Source organism: Cyanistes caeruleus, chromosome 1, assembly GCF_971803275.1.
Source record: "Cyanistes caeruleus chromosome 1, bCyaCae1.hap1.1, whole genome shotgun sequence".
Taxonomy (NCBI): Eukaryota; Metazoa; Chordata; class Aves; order Passeriformes; family Paridae; genus Cyanistes; species Cyanistes caeruleus.
In genome coordinates, this window is record NC_141701.1 from 146430058 (window position 1) to 146453645 (window position 23588).

Below are 23588 nucleotides of genomic sequence, written 5' to 3' on the forward strand. Positions count from 1 at the left end.
TTCAGTTTCATTGCTTTAGCATCATTATTATTCTATTGAAATTTCTTCCAAGGGTGCTCTGCGTGGATCAGTCTCTATTTTATAGTAGCTACTGCCTAGATTTTGGATAGTATTCACTCTCACCTCTCTGTAGTTACTTATTACATGGAGCAGACAGGATGCTTGTGTCAAAATCTGGCTGAGTTAGTCTGTTGTTTGATCAGTTAAAGTTAATTATTGTATTTTTCTTGTATGAAGAATCAGAGAAACTTAAGGGGCCAACTGCTGATTCAAGTGTAATTTGCTGGGGACATAAACCTAGAATGGGGAAAAAGGGGAGGAAGTTTCCAGGTTGTTCAAGACTGAAATCATGGGTTAACTTGAATGTTACATTATTAAGTGCCGACATTCATCCTTCAAAATGAAGTAATTTAAATCCTAATTTTACAGATGCTTTCAGTCTAAAAAGAGATTTTCCTTCTTATGTTTGCAGGCCTCGGAGTAGAGGAAAAACTGCAGTGGAGGATGAAGACAGTATGGATGGTTTGGAGGCAGCAGAAACAGAAAACACTGTGGAAACAGGTACTGAGAATATAGTGTTGATGCTCTCTGGGTGCTTCTTCTCTCTCAGAAATGCATTTAGTTATGCAGTACTTGATAGACAAGAAATAGTTATTTCATTTTGTAGTATGAGATGTGCATTTGGGCAGATTTAAAAGCAAAAACCCTCTAAACCCTTTAAACATGTATTAATTTAAAGCTACTGAAGCTATTAGTTTTAAATAGTCTAATGGGAATGTCTTTGTGGTATAGATATGTAGAGGTTCTTTTCCTACTTTTGCAAGGCTGTATCTAACAAAAATAAAAGCTCTGAAGTGGCAGCTGCTTGTTTTTGGAATACCTGCCAAAATACACTACTACTTATTGACCTGTATCTTCAGCACACTACAGCAGATTATATACCAAAGGGATAACCAGGATAACCAAATGCTAATGCTTCTTGCTGCTGCTTAGGAAAGAGGATAAATCTGTGTTCCTGCTTTGGTAAATATTTGTTGTGGTGGTACCCAAATGCTTCAGTTACCAGAGGGAGCTCATTGTTTGGGACTGAGTACTGTTGAAACAGTTTGTGATTTCTGTTCTGGCAGTTCAGGAGCCTAAAGAGACAAACAGATGAGTGAACACATGAATAAAGGCCATGGTGAAGAACTGTCACCTTCTTCTTGCCAGGCACGTGTCTGCAGCCATTTGCCTGTTTTTAACCAGGGACTGAATGCAGAAGGATGAAACCCATGGGGAAGGATGATGCCTTAGCCACTTGGCAGAAGTTTGTTGGTTTGACAGGAATAAGCCTTGAAAATACATTGAGACAGACCTAAGGTTTTATAAATTCAATTAGGTGGTCCTGTATTTGTAATGAGAAAAGTGGAAGGAAGCACAGAGAGAAGCTGGTGATCAGGGCAGAAATGGCATGGAAATGCCAGCTGAGTTAAGGGAGTTGTCCAATTCCTTTCAAAGCTGCTGAGTGGAGGGGGTAAAGTAGTGAAATCCTTGAAGATGAAGACAAGGGTCTGTGGATAGTGTAGTTTTATAGGGACAACAAGTCAAGGACCTGAAAAGAGCCATTTTTGCAGCAGCATTTTTGATGAGCCATGCAGGAGTGTGGCTGCTGTGGTGAAAGCCACAGAGTAGGAGCAGGAGGAAGAGGCTGAAGTTCTCCTGAGGATGGGCTTTGTGTGTGTGCTGGTTGCTTGCTTCCTGCTTGCTAGACGTGGAATGATGCTAAGAACGCTTTGTGCTCGTGACTGGAGGCTTTGGGGAGTGTCAGGAGTGTATAGTCACAACTTGTGTTGAACTTAAGTGTTAATGGCATGTGGAGGGAGCCTAGATTAAAGCGTAATACAAGGTTTGTTTCATTGCTTTATTATGTCCATTGCCCCTGCAAATAAAACTGCTGATGGTAGTGAACTTGGGTGATCTTCTGCAGCTTCTACAAGTAGGTAATTACTAGTTAATAAACTAATAAATAAGTAAAAAAGTTGGAGCAGGTATTTTTGTGTAGAAAAACAGAGTAGGGTAAAGGAAGTTGTAATTCTGTTATTACATCATTATATTATGTTGTGATGATGCTGATTACTCTTTGTATCCTCTGTGATAGAAGCAGACTTATCAAAGTTGGTGAAGGGGACAGAAAGTGTCCCCTTAAAGTGGTAAGTTTTATAAATTGTAAATATGTTTAAAAAAAGAAAAAAAAAGTCAAACTTAACAACTGGTACACTACTATGTAGGGAATTAAGTGGTAGCTGTATTTTTTCTTGCTTTTGTTATTTTAAACACAGTTCCTCAACAGAAATCTGAGAGCAGTTTTTGATTCAGAAGAGAGAGGAACACTTAATTATTTTTAAGGCTCTGAGAGTGCATATAGATAACTCTCTCCATTATCTTTCATCAGATAAAATGATGAGTGTCACAGGGGGCTGATAGCCATTTCTAAAGGTATGGACAGTGGAGCACTGTGCTGGAAATGCCAATGGACCAAGACTCCACTGGGTCTGCAGCTGGAAGTCAGGCACCGTCACTTTAGTGCTGAGCCCAGGCTGGATTTACAGATTGTATTCCTCACTGAAAAGATGCCTAATAAAAATACATAGGTCTGAAATCCCATTTTTGCAGGGGAACCAAAATAGCCTTGAAAGAGCATTATCTTGTTGAGCAGTTTGGTAGAGACAGAATCACAATTACTTTATTTTAAAAGCTGGGCACCATGTGACATGTTAGAGGTTTAATCATATTATCTGAAAAGGCTGCTGCTTCTAAAACTTATTCTAAGCACTTACCTGAGTTGGTACAAAAGTGTGGGAGAAGGAATAATCTCAGTTTCTGTTCTGTTTAAAACTGTGTTAATTAAATTGAAGGGTATTTGTATGCTAGTTTTGTAATTTCTACTTCAATTAAAAGAGGGTTTTGTTTTCTTTGCTTGCAAAGAGTGGTCTTGCCAACAATTTCCTGTAGTAGTTGTCAAACCAAAACACAATATAGTAATATTACAGAACTTGAAATGTCTAAAGTTCTTGACATGTGATTTGTGACGTATTTTTGATTAATGTGTGCCTAACTTCTTTTCCATTGTTTGATTCATATGTTGAGAATAATCAGGAATTATTTTACTGTGGGAGTTTGGGTTTTTGAGGTTGTTTCTGTTTTATTTATTAAATTCCATAAAATGAGAGAAGGTCATGTTATTAATGTTATATTCAGTATAATGAGCTCTGCTTTTAGAGAACAGAGCGATGGAGTAGGAATAAGAACTCCCCTCACAGGGAGTTAAAAAGGATATGCCCCATATAATCCCACCTAAAATAAAGAAATGTTTGGTAGCTGTCAAATCTTCTATGGGGAGAAAAAGCAAGGAGTGTGCAAGTACCAAACATTATATCTATTTGTCATGTTGACACAAATGTTTGTTTAAATAAAAAAAAGGCAAAAATTCTTCCCAAAGGGGCTCTTTTGCAATGCTGAGGCAGTCATTTTAATTGCAGTTCGGGAAACAAGTTACTGCCCTTCCCACAATTCTTTAATCTCACATGTGAAACGAGGCAGAGTTGGAAGCAGAGCAGGATAAGCCGTGTGCTGCTCTGATCAGTTCAGTATGGCTGCTTCTCCTGCCAACTGCAGCGATTCCTGAGCCCTGTCCCTTTTCTGCCAAGTACTAAGTTCCCTTTGGTGTAGATGAATTCTTAAGGACGGAAAGAGAGGAGGAGGGATTTGGAATTGGAGAAAGGAAATTCTGGAAATTTGGGAAAAAAGATCTGTTTGGAGCTAAGTAAACTTTTTCCTGAAAAAAGGGTGTCGACTACTGCTTCTACTGAATCAATAGATTTTCAGCTTCTTGTAAATCTCAGGACAGACTCCTTTCATTTACCCACCAGTCCTGTCTCTTCTGCTGATCCTTTGGCTCCTCACTTATGTCTGTTCTGCTCTTCAGCTTTGTATTGGTCTTTCCAGCTGTCTGCTACTTCATTTTTCTTCACTGTGGCTCCCCCAGTGATACTGCACTGGTGTTTCTCCATCCAGCTGATGTTGTGGTTCCCCATTCCTTCCATCATTTTGGCATCACAGCATCATAGTATGGTTAAGGATGGCTGGGATCTCTGGGGATCATGTGCTCCGCACCCCTGCTCCAGCAGGGTCACCTGGAGCTGACTGTCCAGTACCATGTCCAGACAGCTTCTATCTCCAAGGATTGAGGCTCCACAACCTGCCCTGGACAACCTGTGTCAGTGTTCAGGCACCCTCACAGTAAAAAAGGGTTTCCCGATGTTCAGAGGGAACCTCCTATGTTTTTGTTTGTGCCTAGTGCCTCTGTTCCTGTCAAAACCTTCCAGCTGTCAGCACCTTCCACCTTTCTGGTTATCAGTAAAGTTACTGTTTGCTGCAAAATGCTGCGTTCCCCTCTGGGATCCTCTTGTGCTTCTCCTCTACATAAGAGCAGTTTTTTTCTGATGAGTGAGTTTCTAATGGCCAAAAAAATACAAACCAGAAAATTCTGGAAAGCATGTGGTTTTGTGCACAGGGATACATGCAGATCTAAAACTGCTAATCGAAAGAAGGAAATAATACACCAAGTAGCTCCTGATATGCTTTCTGTAGGTTTGGTAGCCCTTTTGCTACTAATGAAGACTTGGCTTCTACTTCTTTTCCCCATCTTCTGTTAGTTTCAGCAAGTTTCTGTACTTGATATTTTCTTGGCTCTACATTTAAGTTGAAAATTCTGTGTGTTAATTATCTGATTATTCCCCTCTTTTTTTTCTTTTTTTCCTTTTTTTTTCTTTTTTTGAGAGCACTTGTGAAATATGCCAACTCATTCTAGAGTCTGTAATTCTTCCTATATAAAAATGTTGAGATTCAGATCTGAGAGAAATGCAATGAAATAAGTTTATTTGAACTGCTAAGTCTCTTGGGAAATTATTAGTAAATCCATCAGGTATTTATTCTGTTAACTATCCATACCACGTCAACCAGCTCTTAGAGCAGTGCTTTCTACCAGACCCTCAACTCCCCATGGTGTTCAGAGGCTTTAGAGTTGATAATAGATAAAAGAGCCTGGATGATTTTATCAAGCAGTAGTTCCTTATCTACATTATTGTTATTGTTAGTAATATTTTTATTAGACCAAGTGACGTTGCCTGGCCAGTTGATTTCTTGTTGGATTTCTCATTAACTTCCTGAAGATAAAGCTTCCTCTCACCAGCTTCATTGGTCTCTGGACAAAGCACTGAAGAACCAGAAACAAACACTTCTCAGTGGAGCAAAGTTATTCATGCAGAAGTTGCCAGGGAATTTTGGACTAATTCAGAATCTCATCTGCTTTGAAGCAGCCTGAAAAGCCCTTTTTTAGAGAAAAATAAATCTGCAATATCCTGCTTATTAAAGGAAATATAGGCATCCCTTGCAATTACATGAAGCATACTGAGTAGAGCCTCTCATTAAAGCAAAGTAAAACACCTGAGAGCAAGCACTCATGGCAAAAGCTCTTGGCCGTGTGTTAATACCAAAATCCACTTTTAAAATCCAGACAGATACTTTGGCCTCATCATTACCAACCATCTCTTCGAAAATTAATGAAAGGAAGAATAAACACCACTGAGGGCTTGTTTTTAGATTAAACTTGGCCATATATATCTGTGGTAAATACGTGCTTAGAAATGCACTTAAATATTTTTAAGGCAACTAATATTCTGTGTACTCATTAGAAAGGAGTAATTTCTTCTTTTCTGTGCTGCTGACTCCTGCCTGCTCAGCCACTGGAAAAATTAGCAGAACTGATGCATGTTGTTGTAATTACTGTAAGCATCTTACTATTTTTGCTTTATATTCTGGTAATTCGTTTGTAATGAGGAAAGCAAACAAAAGAGGAGGTTACTTGATATTTGCATTTAAACCATTACAGGCTTACTCAATAATACCATTTATCATCATGTACACTTAAAATGGGCCATTTAGAAAAATCTGATTTTTTTGCCTTCTGACCAATAAATATCTCTGTCTCAGGTGTTTTGAGAGCTGGTGGAATCTGTTACTTCCAAATCAGTTTTAACCTCACTGAGTGTTTCATTCTGGAGGTTATTTCAGAAATGCAATTTATTTTTGATTTGATTTTGCTTATTTATTCAATAGCACTATTGCAGTTTTGGTATCAAACTATGCTTTGTTAAACATATTACAAAAGGTTTCAAAAGTTTCCTAAGACCTAGAGTTGTCCACTTCTCTATTACCTTGATGTTTAAATCTGCATCATTAGTGATGTGATGGAAGATCTGCATGGCCATTACCAGTCAAATACACTGAAATACTTGCATGTGCTTGTGTGCTATAGGCTCATCTCTTCACTGAAAAAAGGGCTGCTCTGTGTATATTTTAGTTTATAGAATCACAGAATGGGCTGGGTTGGAAGGGACCTCAAAGATCATCTTGTTCCATCCCTTCTGCCATGAGCAGGAACCACTTGCTAATTCTGGAGACCTGTCTTAATTTTTATTACATTGTAATATATAGTAATGTTGTGTTGAGTCTGACTCTTGAGTTTGGTGAAAGAAATAGAAGAGAAAACCACTGCTATGAATTAAAATCACAGTATAAACCAGGCTGGTGTTGGAATCCCACAAACACTTATCCTGCTAGACCTTTTCTGGGTCAGGTTCAAAGGGGAAGAACGTAGTAGGTAAAATGAACTTATTTGAGATAATAAAAGAGGTACCCATTTAAAAGGCATTGAAGAGTGACCGTAGAAAATTAGATGACTCTTAATTCAGTAGTAGTTAATGTAAAAGAACATGCAGGGCAAAATTACCATCCTGCTTTTCAAAAATCACTGTGAAATAGCTTTTGCTACCTGGGCAAGTAGTGCTTCAGTTCTTCTGAGAATTGCAGAAGCTTTCATAAGTCAAAGAGTGAAAAATTCTAGGAATTACTGGCAAAGGGATAAGCGGAATAAAGCGTCAGCAAGAGTTTTTTTTCCCTTTTTACTGTTGCTTTATAAATCCTTGGCATGTTAAATGCCACGTGCAGTTCTGCTTTCCCTTCTCCAAAAGGATGAGCTGTAATTGGGAAAGTACAGGAAAGGCCAACAAGTATGACAAGAAGTAAGTAATAGCTTCTGTGTGGGGATCAGTTAAGGTAAAAGCTTCAATCTGAAGTGATTTCACTGAGGAGGAATGTAATAGGGTCCAAAAAATGATGATTGCTTTGGAGAAAATGGACAAGGCACAGTGATTCATTTTGTTGTGCAACACAAAAATTAGGGGACATCAGGTTGTGTTCAGAGAGTACAAGGGCAGGTGCATTTGCACTCAGCATCTAGCACAATTACAGAATTCATTGTTCCTGGATGCTTTGGGCATGAACAACTTGACCTGGGTTTCAAAAAGACCTAAACAAATTAGTGGGAAAATAATCAGATGAGTGCTGTTGAATAACCCTCCTAGATTAGGAACTTCCTCAGTCATGGAGGTTCCATGTTATGGCTATCCATAATACGGTTTTATGTTTTTCAGGTGACCAGAATTACAGTTTAAATGGTCCTACATTGAGAGTCTTGTTTCTGTTTTATAACTAATACAAAATTTGCAATTATTTTCTGTATGAAATGTATTTAACAGTTAAGAACAGTTAAGAGCTCATTTGAATCAAAAGTATCAAAATGTACGGTGGAGTGTACAGAAGAAGAGTAACTCCAGGTTTTCTTGTCTCCATCTAACATAGTAAGTAAATCAGAGAACTGTAGAGTAGTTTGGATTGGAAAGGACCTTAAAGATCATCAAGTTCCAACCATCCTGCCATGGACAGGGACCCCTAGACCACAGTTGTCCAAGTCACATCCAACCTGGCCTTGAGCACTTCCAGGGATGGGGCATCCACAGCTTCTCTGGGCAGCCTGTGCCAGGATCTCACCACCCTCACAGGAAGAATTCTTTTCTAATAGTAATCTGAAACTACCCTCTTTCAGATTATTGTAAAAAGTTTGCTGCACCTAAGAGATCTCTGCACATGACTTGCTCAGACACTGGCAGGAGAGGTGATGTTGCTATTAAATTGTGTCCAGAGCAGTAACAGAATTATGAGCTCTGAGTAGTGGAAACTTTCGTTTTGTTCCTAAACTGGGACAGTTGAGTGAAACTTGGTAATTATAGTACTGGACAGCATCATGATTTATCCCAGCTGTCTGCTGAGCACTGCACAGGTGCCCCCTCATTCCCTGCCCTACTGGTATGGGGAGGAGAATTGGAAAAAGGTAAAAACTCTGGATTGAGATTAGAACAGTGGTGAGCCCCTGACACAGGTTTCCCAGAGAAGCTGTGCCTGCCCCATCTTTCTAAATGTTCAAGGATGGGTTGGATGGGGCTCTGAGCAACCTGGTCTAGTGAAAGGTGTCCCTGCCCATGGCAGGAGGTTGGAACTGAATGATCTTTAAGGTCCCTCAAACCATTCTGTGGTCTGCTGGGCATGATGTTCCATGGTGTGGAGGATCTCTCTGGCCAGTTTGGGTCAGCTGTCCTGGCCATGCTCTCTCCTGGCTTCTTTTTGCACCTGTTTGCTGGCAGAGCATGGGCAACTGAAGTCCTTGCTTTAGAGTAAGCACTGTTTAGCAACAACTGAAACATCGGTGTGTTACCAAAATTAAATGTCATCCTAAATCCAGAACACAGCACTGTACCCAATACTAAAAAGAAAATTAACCATGGTGGCCAAAACCAGGACAGGTAGGTGTTTTAAATTCATAGTTTGCATTCTCTTGTTAAGGTTTCTTTTCATATTGTTGCTACAGTGACCTGGTTTTTATCTGTCAAAAGTACTGGAGGATTTTGGTGTTGTTTGTAGTTCTGCAGACCCCTATGGGGCACCTGGTCCCATTGGCTGTTTCCTGACACAGCACTATCCCCTCCTTGTGCAAAAATAGCTGTGTCTGCCTTCAGAAGCTCATTACTCCCTCTCACAGAACATCTTGGTAGGCAACAGCTGAGATCCCTGGGATGTCCCTACTGTGTTTGGTGATCTTAGTACTTTCCAGCCTGCAATACTTTCTGTTCTTAATGAAAGTTTTGGAAGCTCATGACATGAGCTTCATTGCTTGCCTTTTCAGTAGGTCTGACAGTAAGGTGGTTAAACAGTCAACCTGCTGCATCTAAATATCAATTTAGTAGTAGAATATAAATTTTATGTTTATGACAGTTATTTGGGGTTTGTTTGTTTAAGTGTCACTTCTTAATGAATATTATAATATTTTAAAGTTTTGTCTTTTTTCTGGTAGAACTCTTGCAGTATTTTTAGGTTTTGACTAGACGGGTAGTTTCTGAGTATTTAAAAGAAAACTTTTGGGATATGCTGATGTCTGACCTGATTGCCACAGCAGAGCCCACACATAATCTCTTTATTTTGTTGTATGTTTACCCAGGTAGCTTGTAGAATAGGGCTTTGTGATTGCTAGAAAACAGAAAAGGATTGTTTGTAACAATGGAACATTTTAGATCTTAAGTTGATGTTGCTTCATCACATCCCAAAGAAAGCTGTGAAATAAAATCCCAACTATCCCCAGTCTCCTGCTTTCCACAAGCCCTGCCACAGGGGAGGCTTAAAAAAACAGGGCTTCCCTTGTGAGTCTGCATGTCCCACGTGTGTCTCACATGGGGAGAGGTTTCCAAGGGGTCTGAAGGTAGAGCAGGAAAACATGATTATTACTCAGAATGTTGTAAATCTCTACATAAGACATGTAAATAAGGAGACCAGCTACTGTTAGGAAGGTGGGTAGTCTGCATAATCAACTGGGGGTGCTATATGCTGTTTGTTATTTTGAGTGTTCTCTGCATTCTGCTTTATAAAGGGGAATAAAAATAATATGAGAAGAAATCTTTGAACCTCTGTTAAGTGTCTTTCTCCTCATTTGAAAAAATCCAAATTACAGCTTGAATAGTGTAAAAGCTAAGGATTATCTTTTCACCACTGTATACACCTTACTGAAGCAAATGTGATGGAAGTGTTAATTAAAAGAGAAATTGAATACACGTGTTGTAAATCTTATCAGTCTCAGTGACTTCCCTGCATATCAGTCCCCTTTCAATGTTAGGCAATTGAATTTTTTTTCTTTTTATTTCCTATTTCTGTCCTTGGAGATGCTCAAAAATCATCTGGATATCTGGCTCTGGTGGCCCTGCTTGAACAGGGGTTTGGACAAGGTGGCTCTGGGCCACCTTCCAGCCTCAACCAGATGTGATTCTGTGAGTTACCCAAGTTGTAAAATGTGTGGAATTCTCAAGCCTTTCAATGGCCCATATGGACAGGAACTTTAGTCCTTGCAATTTTGGGTGATTTCTTGTAATAAGAAAAGAAAGCTTTTCTGTCCTCAGCAGCCAGGTGAGAAAGAACTATGAATATAATTGTATTAAAATAATAAAAAAAAATGAGTACAGTGTTTCCTAGTATTTTCCTAAAGTTTTAGTAAAGGATAATGACATTAAAAAATAACTTAGAGACTCTGGGGAATTGTACAATTAGATTATTTAAATCTCAGTTTCCCCTCTAACTCACTATACATAGGCAAGACCTTCATTGTGCCAAAACAATTATGAAAAGAGGACACAAAACAAAACATTACATATGAATCTGCAAATGAGCTTCCCATTTGTTAATCATCCATGGATCGATCCTTCATTCCCAGTAGCTTCAAAGTAGGATGCCATAACCAAATCTGATGATGTTCATTAAGCATACTGTGCAAGGTGCTTCCATGAACATCTCTAAGGTGTATTTGAGATGTCCCCTTGCCAGGCCAGTGCTGGGATCCATCTCCTAGGAATTTGAATCATGAAATGCAGTGCTCCTGTTCTTCCTCAGTTTTCTGCAGGAAAACTTTCCACAAAGTTTTTTTTGCAAGTAACACACACTACTTTGATGCTATTTAGTGAGCCTGTATTTTCAGGCTTCCAACGGCATATTGAGGCACAGTTTGCTTTATTGCGGAGACAGCAACTGAGATGTTGTTTGTCTCATTTAGTATAATTTGGGTCCCTCCTTCTCTGGAGAAGCAAACAGCAGGGGAAATGCACCATAAGGATGTAAGCTCATATAGTTGTCATGTGTAGTGAAACAATCTGTGTCTTCTCGCACAGTCCAGAGTTCCTGGGAGTGAGTGTGAGTGCCCCTGAACTTTGCCTTCCCAGTGTGCTGGGTGCCCAGTAATGGTAATGAGATGAAAGCTGGCAGAGAGTAAATGGCTTTTTTCCTTCACTCGATTGAAAGTTTCAGCAGGCGCACAAAAAAGACAGAGTTCCTTTTGCACAGTTTAACTAGGTTAAAGAAAGTCGCCAAGATGGATCAGAGCAAGGCCGGGGTTTCCGGTGGTCTTCCTGGAGCACTTCAGGCGTGGCTGTCCCAGGCTGTGTTGTGGGTTTTGTTCTGAGTGCTTTGGCGTCTGCCTGTCTTCTAGGTGTTTATGTTTTGCTCTCTTCATTGAGGTTGCATTTAGAAATTTGGGGGTTACTGGCACAAGATTGTCTTTTGGATCCAACATACTTGGAAACGCACTGCAGACCGCTATGATGGCTCTGCTGGACACTGCCTCTTTCGGGAATCTTCATCCAGGAAACATCCAGGGATGTTTCTTCAGATGTGCCAAAAACTGAGGGTGTGGGGTTTGCTTTTATTTTGTTTTGTTTTCCGTACAGAGGCATTTACTATTCCAAGAGATGTATTCCCAAGAAGATATTTATTTAGTGTCAAATCATCATTCAGCACTCTTTTTTCAGAGCAGTGGTGAAGGAGTTTAATACCAGCCATTTGGATTTTGGAAAGGTGGTCACTTTTGGATGTTTCAGGTGTCCAAAAAACATTTCAGATGTATGTTACTGATAACTGAAATAGGAGAAGCAGTTTCAGTTTACACCAGCTCAGATAAATACTTGGAGCACTCTGTCATGAACAGGATTTTTTTTTGCCTTAATGTTATTTCTCCTCAATACTGTTTAGAGGTGTTCACAGAGTTTTAAATGTTATACATTGTCTTCCTAAATGAGTTCACTTTTGGTTAAAGAAAAATCTTACTTGGATCTCTGTGCATGAAACAAGACAGATTTCCCATTTTCCATGTGCTGTAGCAGGCATAGGATTTCAGTATTTTAGACCAAGCTGCACAGTTTTATGTTCTGAGAAATTTTCTCTTTTCCTGGTTTTATTTATAAGATTAAAGCTTGCAGCAGGTTTTTATGCATGCCCACCCATGTAGCAGATTCTTCTACCCTTTCATTTCTCCACTTGTCATTTATCCTTTGCAATATTTAATTATATTTTGACATGTTGTACATTATTTTTTAAAAAAATGTGAATGTATTTTCTGCTGAAGTTTTCTAAATAATCTGCTGCTTTACTCTCACTGGACTTCTTTGCAAGAGCTGTATGTACTGGCCTCTGAGCTCAAACCCATGTTCACTGGGAATTTTGAAGGGGACCTTCCTCTGGCAAGGGTGTGAGACAGATCTAGAAACCATGGACACAGGCAGAATGAGGCATGTGTATCTTAAGCTGGATATGTCAGAGCACATCTGTCAGAGTCTTGTGATTTTTATGTTGCTTAGGTTTGAAAAATCAAAGTACAGAGGAGTGCAGAAACACCAAATTCTGTTGCTGTACAGCCTTGAACCTTGTTCCTGTGTGTTCTGGTGCACTTTGCCATGTCCTTCTGGTAAATCCCTGACTCACTACAAGCAAAGGGGGAAGTGATTGGGAAGAGGATTTAAAGTTACGCAGACAGTGGCAACTTCATGTTTCATGTCTAAGAGCGAAACCAAACTTTCTAGTTAAATCTAAAATTTTCAACTGTAGATGTATTTATTTATATATACATCTAACAACTAAGTTGATGTAAAGGCATGCTAAAAATTGGTTATGTTCCTTCAGTTCAGAAAGAAGTTTAAGCTGGCATAAACCATGTCCTTCATTCCTTCACCTCCTCAACCCTGTGCCAGCATAGTTAGTGTAACCAGGAATGAATTTGTGCAGGGAATTTAACAAAGTAAAAGGTAGTAGAGGAGGAAAAAAGGTTGAATATACACCAAATTAGTGAACATTGTGATGTTTGTTCAGGGCTGACACAGCAGGTACGTGAGAGATGTGGGGAGAATGGAAATGTCTAAAACTCCAGCCTTGTGTGAAGTTTGTCACTGAACAGCTCTCCCCTCACCCCATTCCTTGTTGCTATTGAACAGCTTTAGTTCACCGTGGCATTTTGTGTTATGAAAATAATTTTGTAAGCATCTAGTTTCATGTTTTAGCTAGATGTGATAATTTCCTATTCTTTTAATTTTGTTGTGTGGCAGAAGATATTTACATGGGTTAACCCATCTGTAAATAAAATGGATGTTTTCTGTGCAAGGGAAGGCTTCCAGGTGCAGATAAAATACTAATTTTTATTTTTTTTTGGTATTCTTTCACCCAGAAGTCAAGGAGCAGTCTGCAGAAGAGGATGCCCAGACGGAAGTGGAGAGCACCAAGCAGCTAACACCAATCCTTCAGCACTCCGTGTCCGAGGAGTCCACGAGCTCCACCGCCTCCGTGGGTGTGGAAGCCAAAACCAGGTGAGTGAGAGAGCGCGGAGGAGGCGGCTGCTGAGTCAGGGGCAGGGCTGGGGCTGGGGCTCTGGGGTGCAGAGTGCTCGGGGCACAGGGCTGGGACTCGCTGCCGCTGCTTTGATGTGCTGGGCCTGGTGCCTTAATTGGCACATGGGGAGATCAAGGTGGAAAGCACGTTCTGTGAGTGCTGTCCTCACACTGCTCTGGGAAACCCTTGAGTTACAGCATATTTGCTGGGTAAATTAAAGGAGGCATAAGTATAGGAGATAAAATGTGATTATTGAAGCTTTCCCGCTGTGTAGGAAATGGTATATTAGCAAATTTATATAAAGTAATTTTTGATGTTTCAGCTTGTATGAGTGTATTTTCAGGAACAAAGTAAACCAAATCTCTTACCATATCTGCTGTGTTCTTACAGAGAAAATACCATTTGTATTTTTTTACATTTTTATTAACACAAATGAGCCTAAAAGCAGAGAAAGTATTATGTTACATGAGTGAGACGAGAACACACTGACTGTGGTCACTGTTGAAACAGTGTCACACAATTCTAGAAGAGCTTCTCTGGTGAAGCTCTGATAATATTTTCTAACCCAGTACCAGGTCTGTCTTGCTGCAGAAGGTGCTGTTACCAGCTACCAGACAGTTACAGGTATAATTATATTTTGACAGACTTGGAGAGAACTGTTGTCATCATTTTTCTTCCTCTTAATCCAACACAAAGCATATTTTCCATGCACAAAAAAATTACTTAGTCTACTTGATGCATATATAATTTTCATGTTTTACATGCTCACAAACTTCTTAGATTCCAAGAACTACTTTGCTTCTCACAGAAAATTCAGTTAAATAGTTCTTGTGCATATACCTGCGTGAAATACCTAAAAATTTCTGTTCTTGATGGAATCTTCAAAGGCTGAGATTAAATTGCACTAAATACGTAGAGCAACTTGAACTGAGCAGCTGTTCTGCTTCATTATTTGACCCTGTTTTGGATCATTTGCAAAAATTTTAGTGCTGTTTCATCTGCTCTCTGTTCTTCTCAAGGTTACTTTTTTGCTGTTATCATGAATATTTGATTACACCACTTTCCATAGCCATAGACTTGTTTCTTAAAAACTGGACAACAGCCTCCTGAAAAAACTTTGGCCTGGTTCTGAGCCAGCCCTTATTTGCCCTCAACTTATTCTTCCTTCCAACTGAAAGTGTTGACTTTGATCAGTCAGGATGGAATGGCTATTATGTGCTCATTGCTTTGGCTGATCAAAGCATTAAAAAGCTGAGTACTATTAATTTTTAATTAAAATAATAGTGATCAGACTGTCTCTGACATTTTGGAAAGAAATGTATTGAGGAGGTATAAAACTGTTAATTGGGAATCAGAGGGTTTCTCTGACCCCAGGTAATTTTGATTTCAAGCTTAGAGGCAGAATGGGGGTAAGTCACAGAAGTCATTGATGTCCTCATATCAGTGGAAAAATCCCAGGTGTCAGGGTTTCTCTGGAAGTGAGTCTTGAAAAAAACCTCTTCTGATCTGTGACTTTTGATCAATTGTTTGTGTCATCATCTGTGTAGTGCTGCTACCGACATTGTGTCGTGCAGGGTTTGGAGGGCTGAATTCTGGGGGCTGAATTGACTGTGTTTTCTTAGGAGAAAATACAGTGTCTGAAATAATAGACATTGCTAGTGGTTGTGTAATGATAGGAGGAAATGAATCAAGATTCAGGATAAAGTGTGACTCCACAGTGCCTTAAAACTGTAACTTGGAGAAGTAGTTTTAAAGCTGATTTCCAAATAATTCATACTCACCAGCTTCATCTCTTTCTTGGTAAGCTTTTCTGTTTTATAATATAAGTAACTTACGCTTTCTAATAAAATGGAAGTGTTTGTATATTTAAAAATAGCTTTAGGTATGTGAGACATAGGAGAATTATGAGAGTATATCATAACAGACAGAGCAGATATTGCCTTGAAGACAGAAAAGAATCCAAGCCTCCACAAGAAGTAGATATAGGTGTAGGTGGAGCTACTTTTGCATTGCTTTTTTCAGAGTTGACTATAAGACAATTCTGTGTTTCTGTCTTTGTTAGTGAAGATAAAGGAATTAGAGAAACACAGGGCACAGGGCATAAAATAAAGTATTTTCCGTGAAAAAACTAAATATTTTTCTACTGAAAACCAGTGATTTTAACATAGTAGGTCATGTCAAAATGAGAAAGGAGATCTCAGTAGCTGAGACATTAGCCAGAGCTTGGCTTGTGTGGTATTTTTCTCTGGATCCTTCCCGAGACTGCGGCTAAATAAAAACATTCAAGAGAAAGGCGAGAGAGCTGGTAAATTTTGGAACCTTCCTGAGGTGGGATATGGAAAACCAAGAGAACTACTGACAGCGAGTGGGATTGGGGCAGGGAATTAAACAACAGATTCAGGAGTAGTGCTCAGAAAGCAATGTGTTAAAATCCCATTAAAATAAAGAGAGTCTGAGCCATACTGGGGTAGGGAGGCTGAAAAGGGGTGAGGCGTGTGCTTGAAAGGAGCGAGTGAATTATTGACCACATGTGGGGAGGGGCAATAACATCAAGCAAAGATAAACTCCCAAGCCTGGCAGCGGCAGGAGTAACACTGCCAGCTCCTATATATCATGAGCGTCATGGATTTTGGAGCCTTTTCCTTTGGTTGTTCCCTTTTTTCTTTTTCTAAGCCTTGTGAGAAGCTTCTGTCAGCCCGGGACTTAAGGCTGAGTGGAATCCAGCTTCTTCGAAAGGAATCTGCTGCCTTGGTTTGTGCTGCCTGCAGAGAGCAGGGGAAGTGCAGCCCTTGGGGAAGGCAGGGAGCCAGGAGCCGGCTGCGACTCAGAGCAGAGCCCACTTCCACCTTCCTCCTCTGTTTCCCACATTGGCAACCCCTGGCATTAAAAGCTAATGAGAATGGCCTAGAAACACAATTTCATAGAAGAACAAAACACCTTTTGATTCATTTTACTTTCTGTCTGCTCTCGGAGACTGTGAATCACATTAATTGCATGTTTTCAGTCCTTTTGCCATAATCATGAAGACGGAACATTCTTAAATCTGAGGTTTTCACACAGCTCTTTTTGATTTTGGTACTTTGGCCTGCTTAAATATCTGTTCTTGTGAGATTGTTGCTAAAACTACAGAAAAAAACCCAAACCAAAGAACTGGCAAAACACCTTCCTGCTTTCTTGCTTCACTTGTAATTGGACAAAGCACGTAATTTTCATTCCAGACCAATTGCGCCATTCCCTGTTACTTTGTTGCTGCTGCTGCTAGGATGAAATCTGGAGTGTGGAGATGGAGGGCTTGGGTGCTTTATTCCATAGAAAAGAAGTGGTTGGTGGACATCTGTAGATCGCGTGAACAAAGAAAATAGTGAAAAAAAATAGCAGTGAACTTCTCTTAGTTCCTTTTTTTTTTTTTTTTTTTTTTAATAATCTTAAAGCATATTACAAAATTTGTAACACTCAGAGCAAAACTCAGTGGAAAAAGGAATTGTGGAGTGGCAGAGAGTAGACAGTCTGGACAGAATAGTACTGTAGTGATGGAAGGAAAAGCTAGGTCTCTAGGCAGGAGGTATTTAGATAAAAGATTTAATATTAAAGTATGTTAAAAAATGTGTTGAAGTTGTAAAGTCAAGAACATGTTTTGAGGAGCAAACAGCATTAAGATTAATTTTGAAATGGATTATTTCTTTTCATGAACCTGTACTGTGATACAGTTTGCAGTTCTGTGTGAATGTTTTTCTCCAATAATTGTTTCTGCAGAGAATGGACCTTATGCATGACACAGGGCATTTGAAGTCATTGCAGAGTTTTGCCTTTACATTTCCAGCTCTAGATCCATATAAGCATTTATGGTATCTTCCTCTGAAACCAGTGATTTACATCTGGAAAGAAGGCATACCATTCCTTTGTCTTCCAAAGTAAAGTACTACTTCAGCATTATATTAATTACCAGTCAAACCCAGAGTGAAATTACTGATTTGGCTAGCAGGGCACAACTAAAGACAAAGACCACACACTGAAAAATGAGAAAAAAAGTTAAATATTTACTGCTTTTCCATCCTGTTTGTTCATGCATTGTTAGGGAAATGGTCTCAAGAATTCTGTGACAAATCATTGTTGAAGCAACTTCGCCTTGGATTTATAGGGCAGGAAGGGACCTTTGGAACTCATCTGGTTCACCTCCTTTTCCAAGGCAGTTATCTACAGCTGTCATTCCTGACACAAACTTATATAAACTGCTCTTAAATCTTGCAGTAATAAAAACTCCATATCTTCCCTAAACAGTCCCTTCCAGTCTCTTCTTTGTTTTTACTGTTGGAACCACTTTCCTCATATCTAACCCACACTCTCCTCATTCTGGGTTTATTCCATTACTACTCATACCATCTGCCAAGGATAATGGAGGACAGCTTTGTGCAAAAGCCTCTCATTTATTTCCCAGCATGCTTTACCTCGTAACAGAAATCCCAAATTTGTTCCTACTTTCTTTGTAGATGATGTTTTCTTGAGCTCAGATCCTTGCTGGTTTGAGTTTTCTCCAGATGGTCTGTGTCTTTCTCAGAGCACAGAAGGCGTGTCACACAAATGGGGCCAAAGAAGGGTTTCAGAGGCAGCCAAAATTCTGCCTTTTGCTTAGGCTGAACAATTGCCATTGTGGCCATAATGTGTTTAATGCTCTCATGTAGAACTTGTGCCTCGTGGGATTTGACACCATAATCAGTGACATTCATGGCTGGGCCTTTAAGTTGCACAGACCTTTGGTCCATGATTTAATCTGTTCTGTAGGAAGGTCCAACCACCGAAACCATGAAATACCTCCTGCCCAGCCATGAGCAGGTACTCCAGGCTTCTGGAGTCCCATTCTCAGCTTCTCACAGATGTTCTTAGACACTTTTTGTGTTTCATCTCCGTCCTAAGACTGCTTGTCTCCACCTGGGTCTGCACTGCTGCTTACAAGTCCTGCACTGGTGAGCAGCAGTCTGAGCCCTGGCAGGTCAGGTCTGACACCTGGACAACATTGCTGTCCTCTGGGAGATGGGGAGTCAGACAGACAGAAGCACCCCATGGCTGGCAGTGTGTCAGGCCATGCTGGAGGGCAGAGGGCAGTACCCTTCACAGCAGGGGATGCCTGCTTTGTCAGGGATTGCACAGATACAGGGTATCCACAGTGGTAATAGTCTGGGATCTTCTGTTTCAGTGTTAAGTGAATACAGTGTTTTCTCTCATTTCTTCCATATATCACCTCTTCCATTTGGTTTTTTTCCCTTCGCCTTCCTTTGCCAGTCTCTTGGGGTTTTTTTCTGTTGTTGAATGCTCATATTCTCATTCTCTTCGCTAATTCTAAACTGCTCATCGGTTTTAATCATTGTTTCATGGTTCACTTAGTTGAGGTTTACTCTTCTTTGTCTCTTTGCCTGATGTGCAGTTTCCTTCCATCCATTTCCAGTGCCTTCTAGACAGGTGTTCGTTACATGGTATTTATTCTTACCCTTTTATCCCATTTTCTTGTTCATTGCCTTGTCAGCTGTGTCTGTTTTCTTCTTGTTTCCTTTGGCTGTCTGTGTGATCTGTGCTATTTCCCATAGTCAATAGTCCCATTTCTCCAGCACCTTCCATTTCCCTCATGCTGCAAACTCAGTGTTGTGCCCTGCATTCCTTCCTTGCTTCCATACCAAAGCTGATGGAAAGTACAAGCAATTTAAATGGTAAAATCTGCACTCACAGCACCCCAGAGCTGTCGTTGCAGAGATGATCCCCTGTGAGTGTCTCTGACCTTTGCCAGAAGGATGTTCATTCACAGGGAATGGATGGAGCATATGGAGTCTGCTTTCACATAGGGGCTGAGAGAGTGTGCTTAGTGAAGAGAGAATCTTTGTGCTCGTAGCTTCAACGTGCTAAAGCTCTTCTGAAGCACATGGGGTCTGCTTGGTGAGGTGTTTAGAGAAGTTAATTTGGACCAATTTCCATAGGGTTACAGAAAGTCTATCTGTAACTTCAGAAATTAATATAGTAAAACTTAAAACGTTTTACAGAACAACAGAAGGGTTGATCAAAGATCTGAAGTAGATTCCATTTAAACAATTCAGGACCCTTCAGTTTGTAAAACATGTTGGAGAAGGAAGCTTCAGAATCATAGATGGAGTGGGATAGGTGGGTGTATCTTGACTGTTTAGTTTCTTTTAATGCAAGAAACTGAGTGTCATCAAGTGAAACTTTCAAGGGTTAGATGCAAAATAAAAGGAGGTGATTCTTTGTACAGCTGAGGGTTGTCTATGGAGACATCCTTGCCAAACCTTGAAACTTTAGGTGTGGTCAAGAGCAGACTGGGCAATTTCATGAAAGAGAAACTGAGAATGAGTGTAGAGGAATCACAGTCGACACAGGTAGGCCTTGAATACTGGGGGGGCGTGGATAGTACCATGTCTGCCTCCTCTTTGGTATCCCTGTGCCTCTGCTTATCCTGCTTAGATGAAGCTTTCTTGAAAAACTGCTGTTTGAAGCCAGCTTGCTAAATGCTAAGTCTCAGTAATTTTCAGATAGTAAGACACTACTTAGTATTTGTATGAAATTGCCTTCAAGAGAGGCTGGCACCTCCGTGTGGATTGAGTGTGACTGTGGCTGCCCCATCCGTGGAAGTCTTCAAGGCCAGGCTGGATGGGGCTTTGAGCAGCCTGTTGTAGTGGAAGGTGTCTCTGCCTTGGCAGGAGGGTTGGAACTGGATGGTGTTTCAAGTCCCTCCACCCCAAACCATTCTGTGTAGTATTTTTTAATTACCAAAAGAGAAAATTTGGCTTACACAGACAATACTTCCTGGGCACAGATGCATACTGAAGGCTGAAGCTACACGACTTCTTATTCTTTGACTTTTATCCCTCAGAGGTGAAGAAAACTCTCAGAATTGCATGAATTGCCACTTTACAGGTACAATAAATTGCATTCTGTAGGGGATTGTTACTTGAGAGTACAAATCAGTTCACATGGACCTTAAGGAATTATCTAGAGGGCCTTAGAATTAGACCCCTAAATTCACTTTTTTCAGCACTGGCATTCTGTTAACTCCTCTTGCAGCTAGGGTATGTTAAACCCTAACTGAGCTTTAAATACTTGTTTAAATTAAAGCTGACACAATTTGTGGTGAATAAGAACGTATTTTCTAAATTTCAAAATGTCAGTAAGGATGTGTTGTTTTGGTTGTGTTTGGAGGGTAATGTTTTCTTTCATTCAAATGAGAAGAGTGTCATTAAGTTGATTATATGGCTGTAGAACTCCAACTGTGCTGGTTTGACGAAATTGGAAAGTAGTTATTGTCTAATGCAGTTTAATTGCTTTGTATAAACTTTTTAAATTCTTTGCCTGAAGTTCATATGAGCTCTGTCTCAAAATTCTTTTTTTGAAAAGAATTATGCTGCATAAGTTAAATAATTATTTGAAACTCAAATCTTTTTAATAGTAAATAGTGCCACTTCACAATTTGAGGTTGTTCTGTGATTCAGTTACCTATTGGAAGGAGATTGTGTCAAATGCTTAAATATAGCTTTTAGCGTAGATTATTTTTCTTCTTTCTCTTTGTGGTGTCTCCATTTGTCCTTTCCATCCTTGTCTGTCCTTAGTATCCTTCATTCAGAAGGGTAATTTATTGGGTTGTTAATCCTTTATCAATGTGAAGCTGTTATGCCTCACCTAGTGATGTTTCTTCAGTATTTTCTTTCCAAGCTTCATTATTATTGAGGTCCAGATATTTACAGAATATTTAGATGATGCTGGCTTCATTGAGTTTCAGAGTAACTTTACCTCTATGAATATCTCACATCTATTTGAACTCACACCGATGCAGATCCCCAGTCTTGTTTCAAGACAGAAATGTAGGGTTTTTTTCCTTCACTAAAAATGCAGCTTGCAGGTATTGATTTGAATTTACATAAATGATACAACGGTGCGTCTTCACTAAGGAGAAAATCACTTTACTCTTTAAATAACACAACATATAACAAGAGCAAAGGTATTTTGTGCATTAGCACAACTTGGCAGGGCTAAATAAATGGTAGAGGTCCCCTGTAGCATTTAGCTTAGCCTTTTAGCATATGTTAAAATTACTAACAAGGTTAGGTGGAAGAAGAATTCTCAAGGCCAATTTTCATCAGTCTGCTTCAGTAATTAGTACAAACGATGTTCTGAAGTTCTGTTTTGCTCCCAAATAGTCCATTTCACTGTGTTGAGCTTAATTTTAATTGTGAAAAATAGATGTTAAAAACACTGTAAATCTCTGTAACAAGTAGTGTGTGGAAAAGACATTCTGAAGGCATTTCCAGGCATTGAGGAAAATTATTGCATAATTCCACTAAGACAAATTTGTAGCAAAAGTCGCATGATACCCTCTTCACTTTCTTTTTCAACCCAAATCCTGAATGAAAGAGATCTTGATGCTTTCTGAGTTGGGCTTCTTTTTAACTTTAGTGCAATTGTTATCATGGCAAATGGCAGTAGTGATCATCTGCAACTTGAGTGTTTAATGTTGAGGCAATGGCTATAGCTAGTGGATCTTACTAGAATTGCCATGCCTTGCATTTTCTCAAATATAGTCCATTGTTTTTTCCTGTTTAAACCTGGTTTTAGTATGATTAATTGGGAAAGGTGAATGCACAGCAAAACTCTTCTGGTAATATCAGCCCCACAATAGGTTGGGAGGAATTTCAGAAAAGTTACAAGGTGAGCATCCCTTGATCTGAATCCAAGAGTTTGAATTTCTCCTGCTGTTGATATCCTCCTCTTCATCTCTGTGTGATGCTTGGATTCCCCTGTGCAGGCTCTCCTGAAAGAAGGGCACCTTTAACACCCCTCTTCAGAGCAGGCAGCTGCAGGATTTGCTTTAGCCTGCCACCCTCACCATTGAGTACAAAGTGTTGGATAACTTCAAGCATCTCACTGACAGATGTGCTCAGCATAGGCCACTCACTGTCTGGCTTGGCATTCAGCTGTGTGGGAGCCCTGGACACATGGAAAGGAAGGAAGTTATTCCTGTGAGAATGAGGAATAAAGATTTATTCCCCCAGCTGTATACATGGAGATGTGGGAGCATGACGTGCCCCATATCACTGTAGCTTGTGGTGCATTCTACCCATGTATGAAAAACAGGCAGGAGAGTGAGAGTGAGATACTCTTGAGGGTCACACAACCTCCCGTGGACACATCTGAAGATTTCCAGAAGCCGCACAGTGCTCACGAGTGCACATCTGTGAGATACGGGCCACAGCATAAACAAAATATGTTTGCATGAGCCAGTCTCCACGTCTGCTTGTTATCTAGGAGCTTTGCCTGACACAGGATTAGCCAGTGCCATTTCCCAGCTCAGAAAGATTCAGGAGGGGCTTCTCCTGACTCCTGGAAGTACAACTACAGGTGTTGGTAATCCTGATGCTAAGGCTTAATTTTGTTAATAAATAAGTTTAAGGGACTCTCAGGTTTACCTTAATTCTCTGACTGAATATTTGCAAGCAAACCAGATGTTTCTCCTCCTCTGGTTGTGATTTAATATTGTGCAATTAGTTGCCCAATACTGCATGTGTTGAAATGAAGTTGTTTCAGTGGGAAAGTCTGTGTTTTAGGATGAGTCCTGATGCCTGTCATCAGTCAAGTAGAGGAAATAGTGACTGGTCTCCTTTCCTTCAGGATTAAGTGGCTGCAGGACATTTTGTTATCCTTTGTCAGGATGTGGACAGGGGAGGATTATAGCACTTTAGATTTTTGTCAGGGGGTTGAGTGAATGCGTGAAGAAGAGACACTGACCTGATGAAATAAGAACCTGTAAAAGAGAATGGCTGTGAAAGAGTGATGGGATCAACATGTTTCTTGTTAGAAAGGGCATCCTTCAAACAAGATCCAAGTCTGGATCTCCTCCTGTGGGAACAGACATTAGCTTCAGAGATTATTAGCTTTTCTGCCTCTTACTGCATCCCCAAAACCCAGTATGTCTG

At 40.0% G+C, this 23588-nt stretch overlaps 1 protein-coding gene across 26 annotated transcripts in view; it reads left to right on the forward strand.

Moving 5' to 3' along the window:
- Positions 1-23588, forward strand: part of KMT2C (lysine methyltransferase 2C) — a 191791-nt gene that overhangs the window by 46856 nt on the left and 121347 nt on the right. For all 26 annotated transcript variants that reach the window (XM_086865657.1, XM_086865666.1, XM_086865745.1 and 23 more), the window contains 2 exons: positions 473-561; positions 13463-13601. In XM_086865657.1, coding sequence (XP_086721783.1) covers positions 473-561; positions 13463-13601 — 228 coding nt within the window. The remainder of the gene's footprint in view (positions 1-472; positions 562-13462; positions 13602-23588) is intronic.